This window comes from Eptatretus burgeri, chromosome 10 (assembly GCF_056783735.1).
Source record: "Eptatretus burgeri isolate ZD-2024b chromosome 10, Ebu_testis_v1, whole genome shotgun sequence".
In the NCBI taxonomy this organism is placed as follows: Eukaryota; Metazoa; Chordata; class Myxini; order Myxiniformes; family Myxinidae; genus Eptatretus; species Eptatretus burgeri.
The window spans coordinates 106338359-106350403 of NC_140970.1; the positions used below are offsets into that span (position 1 = coordinate 106338359).

The following is a 12045-nucleotide window of genomic DNA, read 5'->3' on the forward strand; positions in this document are numbered from 1 at the left end:
ACTCGATATTGAGATGATGGATGCTGCATGTGGTTTGATCCTTGAAAGGGTGTACTTGAATGAGAGTGATTGGCTGTGGTGGTTCTTATTAATGCACAGAAAGACCTGGTTTGGTCCTCTGCAGATATAATCATCTCGTCCGCATCTGGTGCCGTATATATGCATCATGCATTTTGTGCATGGTGTCAGCTTTTGACCGGAGAAAGTTTATGAAAAGGAGATAAATGTTTTATTGTTGAACAACATGGATACCACTCTTTGTCAAGTTTGTTGTTTGTCTCATTCCTGCTTTTTCTACAGCCTACTATTTCTTGTTGACGTGACGAAGCACTCAAATGATTTTACGTCACTAGAAGGTTATTTTGCATAAATTTTATCACTTCTTAACAAGAAACATCCCTCTACGTGCAACGCATGGACAGACACCACAGTTAGCAGTTAGTTAGCTAACCGTGGTGTCTATCCATGCGTTCTACGTTTGTTTGTCTCCCTTAGCTGGCGGCCGCTTCCCACATTGCGTTTGAAAAGCTGCCGATCGGTTATTTTGCATTTTCATTTCACTTTTCTTGTTGCAATATAGTCAGTGACTTTATTGTCCCTTCCAGTAATATTTAACATCAACATGAACATCTGGATTAAAGTAAATTTAACACTAATCCTCATGGAGTAACACACAATTTATAATAGCGATATTTTGCCCTCTTTTCAGACAAATTCAGACAAGTCCAGCGATGAGCCTGTGGGCGCTGTAACCATGAACCAGCCACCCAAAGTCCACGACTTCTTGCAAAGTCAAGGAAATGAGTGCTATTCTGGTTTACACTTCCAGACCCATGAGAAACAACACAAGTCTCATAACCATCCCTATCAGTTCCAGTCGATGCATTGAAATCCCCCAATACTAGAAGAGTATCTCACCTGGGGTACTTATCAACCACAGACTCGAGCGTGGCGTAGAATGCGTCCTTCACGGTAAGATCACTCACCTCAGTCGGAGCATTTACAGAGACCAGGGAAATGACACCCAAGGACTGACGAATCCTTAGTCTCATAATACACTCGTTGACCGGTGTTACCTCAATTATCATTGGAGTCAGCTTATTGGACACAACTCCAGCAACTCCTTGGGCATGGTAACCATCAGAGCGACCAGACCAATAGTAGGTGTAACCACCCGCCATGATCTCGCCACAATCCGGTCTCCGAACCTCAGAGAGTGCTGTAATACCGATGGTCAAACACATAGGCTCAGATGATAAGAGAGACAGGTTATCATCCTCTCTTAGGGATAGGGCTTTCCAGACACCCATCCAAATGGACCGCCTCAGGTTACCCCAAGTAGACCGCCATCTGGTGGATGACACCTCAGCACCACTCCGACACACTCTCCTGAAATATGATGAAATGAGGAAAACCACAGGGTAACCTTCTTGGATCAAAGAATTGGGGTTGGGAAGGCTTTACCCCAATCCCATCATCCGGTGAGCTGCCCTGCGAAGGGAAGCTGCACAGCAGGTACTCCCACTGAGTGGGTTTTCAGATTTTTTTTTTTTATGCTTCGGGAATGTTTTGCGGAATGAGGGGTTTTACGGTGGCCGGAATGCAAATCCTGCCGCCAACCTCCTAATACGAAGTAACCCAACTACAGGAGGACGTCCGCAGACACAGTTGAGCATTAGATATGGATGGCCGTTGGCTCACAAGGAGCTCCTCCACCCTTTGATAGGTTTTATTCTTCATTCTGCTGGGTGTCCATATCCAAACACCTTCCTCTCCAGAAAACTTGGTGGGGGAGACGGTTTCGTCACCGACATCCCTACCATGAAACAGGTAAGTACAGGTTTACATGGTACCTGTAGTATGTCACAGATCTAATCTAGCGTGACCTGATAATGACTGACTGAATAGGGAGGTAGTTTCTTTTGGAGGTTCATAATAGCCTCTCTAATGTCATTCCTTTTGGAGGTTCATATCGGCCTCCCTAAGGTAGTTCTTTTTCGAGGTTGTTCAAATTGTATCATTGTATATCCTTCCTTCGGACTGCTTTTAAAATGTATCATATTGCCTATTGACGAAAAAGGTATTGGTCCAACTGTAGGTTCATATCTGGTGTCGATCAGGTGTGATTGTTCAAATTGTGCTGGCCAGACTCTGGTCAATGTGATGTGGTGATGGCGGTCTCATAAGCCCTTTGTTCTACCAGAACGGGCCTCAAGTGTTCAGCCTCCGGTGGTCAATGGGAGATGAGATAGTACAGTTCCTGTGTCTCTTTATTCAATGCAGTTATTTTACTCCAACATCTTTCTCTTGTTTTAATAATTAACGATGAACTGGCCACCTTCATTTTTGTTGATAATGGGGATGGGAGGGCAATGCTGCCACCATTCAGCCATCTTTGTCGGTTTCAATGCCTCGGGGTTAGTACGGCTTACGCTAACGATATTTGTGTGTGTATCGCCCATTGAAGGGGTATCTAAATCTTGAGGCTCTGCCAAGACCTCGTTGAATGAGTTTAATCAGCCAAGGTGGATTTCGTTAAAACTGAAGCACTGCGGCTCGGTTTGTCCCCTTGAATGCCCCGCTGCTCCTCTCCCTGGAATGACTTGATGAAGAGACAGGATTCAGTTCCGAGGTGTATTCCCAAGTCCTGATAACTTCAACTTTGAAATGCTTAACTGGAAAGGTTTGTGAGAATGAGTTAAACTGCACTTGCAAAATGGAGAGATTTACTTTGCCAACTGTCCTATTGTGGCAGAACCTTAGTAATTAATCATTTGGCTGACTCTATTCTTTGTCATGAATTCCAGACCTCACAACCACCCGCTGCATCACTTCTGCTCTGGAGAACATTGGTTTTGACCTGAAGTACTGAATTTACCATTATCCCAAGGGAGCCAAAGGTTCTTAAATATCAAATACCACATTATAACTTTATTATTACCAGTCTGATGTTTTCTGGACAAGTCTCATCTGGTCTGAAGACATCGAAACACCTACCTTTGGCTGTCTGGTCTAGAGACATCTTACCAACCACCTGCTGCGTCATGCTGTGAAATTGGACTATACGCAGGAACTGTTTCCTGTTGGACTCGAATCGGATTGATAGCTCTCCCGTCCCCTCGTCGCCCCCAAAGCGTCCTTCAAGATTGGCCAAGTTTTGCATTCATTGTGACCTTGTCACAAACAATAGCTCCATGTTTCTTCATGAACCTCTTTCCAACAATGCACTCTTCCAAGGCTTCGAAAATGACGGGGCCTTCAGTGAGCATTTTATTACCACCTCAAAGTTGGTCACCTTAAGAACTCTGCTGAAGCCATTTTTTTGATCCTTACGATGACGATTTTCATTGTTTTGTCAGCGTTCGCATCTCTTTGAACTTGAGTGTTTGTGTGGATGCATCCCTGGCGTTCAATGGGAATGTACTGTTCTTTCATTTTTTACTCATCTCAAAGTAATTACAAACTCATTTCCCTGCTATTTGTTTGTGGTGGCTGTTTTTGTAGCCCGAAAAATGAAGAAACAAGCAAGGCAACGTGTGCACGACTCAAACTCTCCAAGACAAGATTCAACCATGGCAGGGGCTTCTGATGCCTTGAACCCACTTTGTTCAAATCCCCATACAACAGTTACAATGGTTACAACCCCCAGCACAGCCATGACTCCAGCCAGATCACCAAGCATACCGCCTCTCATCTCACCTCCACTGGTATCCACTCTACAAGTGAGTTCAGTGTGTGTGTGTGTGTGTGTGTGTATTTTTAGTGGGTTTAAGAATTAGAGGTTTTTGGGGTGGGGGTGGGAGGGTGGTTGATAATTCCATTTAAGCTCAAGCTCTTCAATACGAGTTACTTTTTAAACTATGTATGTGTAATTTTAACTCCATCCTCTTGTTGTCGGACAGGTTATAGAGCCTGACATCATCAGTGCAGGTTTCGACAACTCACGAGCTATAACCACCACCTACCTGCTGTCCAGTCTTAACAGTCTGTGTGAGAAGCAGCTCGTATGTTTGGTGAAGTGGGCGAAGGCAATGCCAGGTAATTGAGGCACAGCAGGTGGTGTCGAGTTTATCCAGGGAATCTTTCTCGGTCTTTGTTACAAAAAAGTTTGTGTTTTCAGCCTTCCCAGTATTCATGGTTTGAATACTGGTATTCATGAGTTGAAAGTTTGAGTTTGAATACTGGTATCCCAGTATTCATGAGTTGAAAGTCATGGTGATTTTACTGCACAAGTTTGATGTGCACCATTTTTACCTGCTGACGAAGCTATTATAAAAGCAAGGAAAGGTGCTCTTTGGGACTTGTTTTTGAAAAACTCCAGAAAATGTATTGTCATGCCATGTGGAGATCATCTCTTCCATTGATTGTTTTTTTTAATTGGAGTGCTCTCATCTATCTATAATTCCAGCAATCTCTGTGTGTGTGTCTGTCGGTTTGTCTGTCTGTTTGTCTGTGACCGCCATTTCTCGACGACCGCCAGTCCGATCTCGTTGAAACTTGCCAGGAATATTGCGGGGGACCCATGGATGTGCCTTTTCGAGGTTTGATATCGATCGGACGAGCGGTTCCCAAGTTACGGCCGTTTTATTGCTTTTTCAGTGTTGAAAAGGTTTATACATGGCAGCTGAAGGTGTCGTTCCACCTTCTCACCTTATCATGCCATTTTTTCCCAAATTATTAATAACCAGATGACCACCAGTCCGATCGGATTGAAACTTGCCAGGAATATTGCCGGGGCCCCGCGGATGTGCCTTTTCAAGGTTTGATATCGGACGAGCAGTTTCCAAGTTACGGCCATTTATCTGTCAACCAATGACAGGACACGGTGCTATGACATCACGAATCGCGTCACAATTAATGTTTTTTGAATTTTTATTTTTATTTTTTTGGCACGATTGACGTCACAATTCTTCTTCGTTTGGTATGACGTCACAATCGACACTGCGGACCTGAGTATGTGCCTTTTCAAAGTTTGATATCATTCTTCCTCATCCATTTCAGCTGTTTCACAAGTGTTTCCCAAGGTTTGGAAGCTGTTTTATCCCAAGGTTTGAATTAATTAATTAATCCCAAGGTTTGATTATTATTTAATTATTAATTTATTTAATTGTTTAATCCCAAGGTTTGATTATTATTCAAATTATTAATTAATCCCAAGGATTGAATTTTCCCAAGGGAAACAGCTGTTTCCCAAGGGTTTCAAAGCTGTTTTTTTCCCAAGGTTGGAATTAATCGTTGTGCTTGGTAGACATTTGTGAAAACATTTACAGAGAGAGGGATGAGAGAGGAGGGAGAGAGGAGGAGGGAGAGAGGAGGGGGGAGAGAGGGGGTGAGAGAGAGGGGCGAGAGAGAGGGGGCGAGAGAGAGAGGAGGGGGAGAGAGAAGGGAGAGAGGAGGGGGAGAGAGAAGGGTGAGAGGGGGTGAGAGGGGAGGGGGACAGAGGAGGGGGAGAGAGAAGGCTGAGAGAGGGGGTGAGAGGGGAACAAGAGAAGGGAGAGAGGAGGGGGGAGAGAGGGGACAAGAGGGGGTGAGAGGGGGACAAGAGGGGAGGCAGAGAGGAGGGGGGACAGAGGAGGGGGGAGAGAGGGGGTGAGAGAGAGGGGTGAGAGAGAGGGGTGAGAGAGAGGGGGCGAGAGAGAGGGGCGAGAGAGAGAGGATGGGGAAGAGAGAAGGGAGAGAGGAGGGGGGAGAGAGAAGGGAGAGAGGAGGGGGAGAGAGAAGGGTGAGAGAGGGGGTGAGAGAGAGGGGGCGAGAGAGAGAGAGAAGGGAGAGAGAGGGGGTGAGAGGGGAGGGGGACAGAGGAGGGGGGAGAGAGAAGGGCGAGAGAGGGGGTGAGAGGGGAGCAAGAGAAGGGAGAGAGGAGGGGGAGAGAGGGGGTGAGAGAGGGGACAAGAGGGGGAGAGAGGGGGTGAGAGGGGGGACAAGAGGGGAGGCAGAGAGGAGGGGGGACAGAGGAGGGGGGAGAGAGGAGGAGGGAGAGAGGAGGAAGAGAGGAGGAGGACAGAGGATGGGGGAGAGAGGAGGGGGGAGAGAGGGGGGAGAGAGAGTGCGTCACAATTCTTCTTCTTCGTTTGATATGACGTCACAATTGATACTGCAGGGACGAAGCTGCACATACTGGCACGCACCTACGGGCCGCCCCTACGGGCCCGCACTAGTTCTAATCACAATCTCCATCGTTCTTCATCAGGTGAGTACTTGTAACATTTAGAAGAGCAACATCTTTGTAAAAAAAAAAAATCATTTGACGCGAGAGCTTTGGAAAATAGCCACAGATAGTGTGTTTTGTACGACCAGACTGAATGGTGTAATGGGTGGACCGTCCGCTCTGAGTCTGGGAGGTCGGTGGTTCAAATCCCTGGAGTCATACGAAATACTTTAAACATGATCCGTGATGCTTCCTTGCTTGACGCTCGTCATTTAAAAGGATGGAGCATGGACAAACAATGCTGGGAAGGCAATGGCAAACCACCTAGTGTAATCCTTGCCAAATAAACTGCTTTGAAATGGTAGGTGAAATGAAATGGTTGGCTGAAACAAAAGAACCTGGAAAGTGAAATGAACAAAAACTGGTGTGTACTTGTGTTAGAATGAAATATTGTAATACGTAAGGAAAAACGTTATTACCAACACCACCGACAGTGGACAGGCGTTACGTTTTCACCCCTATTTGTCTGTCTGTCTGTCTGTTTGTTTGTTTGTCTTTGAGCAGGATATCTCAAAAGGTTATGGACAGATTTGCATGAAACTTGGTGGACACTGTGTGTGTGTGTGTGTGTGTGTGTGTGTGTGTGTGTGTGTGTGTGTGTGTGTGTGTGTGTGTGTGTGTGTGTGTGTGTGTGTGTGTGTGTGTGTGTGTGTGTGTGTGTGTGTGTGTGTGTGTGTGTGTGTGTGTGTGTGTGTGTGTGTGTGTGTGTCAAGGGCAAATTGTTTCGATTATGGTGAGGAACCAGATCCAGATCTGGATACGATATTGATTGAATATTTAAAGTGATTCTTCACCATTGAGAGATAAGGCCAAAAATGATATGTAGCACGATGTATATAAAAAAAATGTATTGGGCCCAAAATGTTCTCGTGGATCAGGCACTGTGTGGCGGAGGTGTGCGCTCTACCGAGTGCCGTTGTAGTTTAATAATGAAACGAGTGATTTTTATTCCGTATAATTATCAATACAAATAAATGTTTTTCATTTAAAACGAAGAAATAACTTGCAGTGCAGGTTAGTTCATCATATTTTTATGGATAGCAAATTTGAAACCCAAAATGGCAGCGTTATTTACTTGGTGTAGTCAATGTTTGGTTGTAATAAAGTTTAAAAGTGTGTGAAATGCGGTGGTCGTTCATTGTCGGTCGGTCATTTCTTTTGACAATGTGTTCCAGGATTCCGTTCCTTGCACATTGATGACCAGATGGTGCTTATCCAGTACTCATGGATGGGAATCATGTCCTTTGCAATGGGTTGGCGATCGTATCTCAATACCAACTGTGAACTTCTCTACTTTGCACCTGACCTTATATTCAATGAGTAAGTAGAGCTGTCCATACATCGGCTGTCTTCACAATCATTACAGATGTTCTTTGTTCCCCCTTACACATGTCTTAGTTTTGGTTTTTTGAGACTTTCTGCTCTGGTGCAAACTATCAGAGAGGGGGCATAAGTGCAATCAATGAAAGGGATGACGTGCAAACAAAATGGTCCCCTCATTTCCTCAAGGATACAAAAATTATATCGTAACGTAATCGGTGTGTAGCTCAGGTGTGATGACTACCACTGGGAATCGATGCTACCTGAATCGAGGGATTGCACAGAACCTGTATTTTATGTCATTGCGACGGATCCCAATGATTTACCTGTGCTCGATCAGTTTTATCTTTATTGTAAGGGAAGGTCGTCAGAACTGCACTGAGTGACACTAATGAGCCGTGAGCAAAGACAATTAAGCAATTTATTATAAAACAATTAAACAATTGGTTTGCAAAAGATGACAAACAAGGAGAATTTTTTTTATTTGAAAACCTGTGGGGGATGACTCATAATGCTTCAGGTAAAGAAGCAAGGTAGAGATGACAACAGAGTGACAAGATTCAACACGTCATAATGGATACGTAAGTAACAGCACCATGTGAGCCATCGCTACTTCCCTTGATTACCCTTGCTGAAGGATTCAGAGAGGGTATTGCATTTGGGTCTGTCTGTCTGTTTGTTTGTCTGCACAGAACTTTCGTGTTTTTCTCTGCAACCGCTTGTCGGATTGAAACAAAATTTTCATCATTGGTGCGACTACTCATGTAGAATGTTGTAATGATAATTATGATGTCATAGATCATGTGGTTTGGCAGCCATATTGGAAAACCGAAAAACTTTGGACCTCTGTGTCACTGAAACCGCATCAAGGAAAACTTGGCACATGGCAAGTACTCCTCGTGGCGAATAAGTGTGATTTTCAGCTCACCTGGAATGTAGTTCCGGGGAGCTTATGGGATGGTGCGTCTTCCGTCCATCCATCAGTACATATATCAGTTCGTCCGTCTCTCCATCCGTCAGTATATACATCAGTCCGTCTGTCCGTCAGTACATCCATCAGTCCGTCTGTCCGTCAGTACATCCATCAGTCCGTCTGTCCGTCAGTACATCCATCAGTCCGTCTCTCCGTCAGTACATCCATCAGTCCGTCTGTCCGTCAGTACATCCATCAGTCCGTCTGTCCGTCAGTACATCCATCAGTCCGTCTCTCCGTCAGTACATCCATCAGTCCGTCTGTCCGTCAGTACATCCATCAGTCCATCTGTCCGTCAGTACATCCATCAGTCCGTCTCTCCGTCAGTACATCCATCAGTCCGTCTGTCCGTCAGAACATCCATCAGTCCGTCTGTCCATCAGTGCATCCATCAGTTCATCCATCCATCCATCAGTATGTCCGTCAGTACATCCACAAATACTTTCAACTTCTTCTCTGAAACTACACATTCGATTTCGATGAAACTTTACCACAACGTTCATCACTGTGTATGTACCAAAGTTTGTTCATGGCATTAAAAAAAAATTGCACCCTAAGGGAGTCTATGGGGGTTGACCCCACAAAACAGGTATTTGCTTTCTTCTTCTCAAAAACTACACATGCAATTCTGATGAAACTTGACCACAACCTTCAACACCCATGATGTTTCAAAGTTTGTTCACGGCATTAAAAAAAAAGGTTCTGAGTGGGTCTATAGGGGGTTTTTCCCCCAAAAAGAGGCATTTCTTTCTTCTCAGAAACTACACACACAATTCCGATGGGCGATGAAACTTATTCACAACCTTTATCACCTATGGTGTCCCAAATTTTGTTCATGACATGAGAAAAATCAGACTTGAAGGGTGCGTAAGGGGGGTTGCCCCCCAAAAGAGGTCTTTCTTTTTTCTCAGAAACTACACACACAGTTTTGATGAAACTTGACCACAACATCTAACACCCGTGATGTGCCAAGGTTTGTTCACGGCATTAAAAAAATAACCCATAGGTATTTACTTTCTTCTCCATTATATATTTTGTAGGTCATCCATGCCTACCAGTGGTTCTCTGATTGTTTTTTTTTCCATCCGTTACCAGGTGAGTTCCCAGGGGTATTGCCCCTATGTTTTTATGATGTCATAGGTACCTTCATTATGACATCATAATTGCATATGTAGAACACTACATCTGATCAGAATAAAATTTTTGAGAGTTATCGAAGGATAAAATGGTCCACACAAAAAAATTTGATTGTGTCATCGGTCACATGATTCGGCAGCCATATCGTTGAAAAAAAAATCTTTCAAATATCTTCTTCTCTGAAGCGACTGAACAAATTGAGGCAAAATTTCACACGTATGACCACCTATCCATGAGGAACAAAACGTTCACACATATGACGTCATATGTCACATGGTTTGCCAGCTTTATTGGATTTACCATAAAACCTATTTTTTAAAATCTTCTTCTCCAGAACGGCTGCACAGATCGAGGGGAAACTTCACACAAATGTTCCCCAAGCCGTGGGTGTACAAGTTTGTTCAGGAATAATTGATCGGTCACATGGTTTGACAGCCATATTGGATTGAAGAAAAATATGAAATGTTTTCTCTGGAACCGCCTAATCAATTGACGTGAAACTTCACAATTATGATCCAGTCGTGATGGGGAATACATGTTTTAAATTTCAACTTGATCGGACACATGGTCCGGCAGCCAGAATGGTTTGATTTTTTTGATCTGGGTTATTTTTTGTTTTTATTTTTATTTTTGAATAAGTCTCACTTGGCTGCGCCTGGATGGGTTTGAGGGTAGAGGAGTCGCAGCTGAAAGCCGAATCCTATCCAGGTTCCTCCTGATGACTGTCTTAGGTTTTTGCTTGTTGTGGTTCCTTCAGATCACTCCAATGCAAGACTGGATCTATTTAGTCTTCCGTTTGATTTGAATCGAAATTATTTTAATCCCATTCCGAATTAAATTGAATAATAAAAAAGGTCATGGGTCAGGGTCGCGTGTCCGATCAAAGTGGAGTTGCATCAAAGCGGGATGTCTTGGTGCCCGGTCATCACTGTCAGCAGTTATCAAGTGACAGTTATGGTTATGTCTCTTATTAATTATGTTACACACCAGTACACAAACACCACACAAAATACTCCACATAAAACTGCACAAACACCACACAAAACAAGTTCTGGTAAGGGTCTGCAATCTGGTTGCTCTTTTTCTTGTTTTCTACTTGTATTAAAAATGTTTAAATGAAACTGACAAATTATTAATTTCCCTTTACTTTGCTGTACAAGCACCTCATGTTGATTTCTTCTTCTTCTTCTTATTCTTATTCTTATTCTTATTCTTATTCTTATTCTTATTCTTATTCTTATTCTTCTTTTTCTTTTTCTTCTTCTTTTTCTTCTTCTTTTTCTTCTTCTTTTTCTTCTTCTTATTCTTCTTCTTATTCTTCTTCTTCTTCTTATTCTTATCCTTATCCTTATCCTTATCCTTATCCTTATCCTTATCCTTATCCTTCTTCTTTTTCTTTTTCTTTTTCTTTTTCTTTTTCTTTTTCTTCTACTTTTCATCACAATTCTGGCACCTGCTCTTTTGGCATTGCTTTCCTTCCTGGTTTCAATAACCCTTATTTTCAACTTAGTCACGATGGCTTTTTTTCTTCTGACATAATTGGGGTTCTAGAAGAGAAACCAGGTCTGCAGAGACCGTTAACCTTTCCCTGTATTCCCCCACTGTGTGCCTGCTGCCCAAACCACACACCCTGCTGTCCCCACCATGCCCAACTGACCTTACCGCATGCTTCACCACCTCCTCTCCTCTCCTCTCCACTTGCTCATCTCCTCTCCCTCCCCTGTCCAGCTGCCGAACTGTTCAATTTCTACTTTGCTTTGGCAATGGGCCCAGATGGTATCTCGCTTATCATCATAACCTATCCATCAGTGTGGTCCAAATATTGGAGGTCTCCATTCTAGTATTACAAATCTCACCGTTCGACTGACTGCACATCCAGGCATTGCATACATAATGGGAATGTTCACTCACATGATGTCTTCAATTCCTCTGTCTCACTCCCTGGCTCTTCTCTCTTCCATTTTGACAGACCGTACTCCCGTTCCCGAGATGATGTTTCTGTTGAGAACTCCACTCCTTATTGTCCACCGTCCTCACTAACCCATCCTTTGGAATACCTCTGGTTGTCTATACCTCTCTGGAACCATGTGATGTTTGCCTGTGGGTGTGTCCCATCCACCCAATGATGATTACTCATTATATACTTTTGTTTCCTGTAACATGGATCAACTCGTAAGCACGAATCCCAGCTCTCTATTGCTCATCTATGGTGATTTCAATTGCTATCATGCGAGCAGTCCTTCAACAACCATCAATGCCTTGCAGCTAAGGCCTTCTACTACTCTGTGGGTCTGACTCGATGTGTAAACGTCACAAGCTGGATTTATACAACCTGTACGTCCTCCCTCTGAGACCTGGTAATCCAATCTCTCCTCTTCCTTTGCTTCCAGTCTTGGCTCCTCTGTCC

General features: G+C 43.8%; 1 protein-coding gene across 10 annotated transcripts in view; it reads left to right on the forward strand.

Annotated features, from left to right (window-relative positions):
• LOC147019375 (progesterone receptor-like) overlaps nt 1-12045 on the forward strand; it is a 315415-nt gene that overhangs the window by 241773 nt on the left and 61597 nt on the right. For all 10 annotated transcript variants that reach the window (XM_085899845.1, XM_085899842.1, XM_085899839.1 and 7 more), the window contains 3 exons: nt 3505-3722; nt 3903-4038; nt 7384-7528. In XM_085899845.1, coding sequence (XP_085755971.1) covers nt 3505-3722; nt 3903-4038; nt 7384-7528 — 499 coding nt within the window. The remainder of the gene's footprint in view (nt 1-3504; nt 3723-3902; nt 4039-7383; nt 7529-12045) is intronic.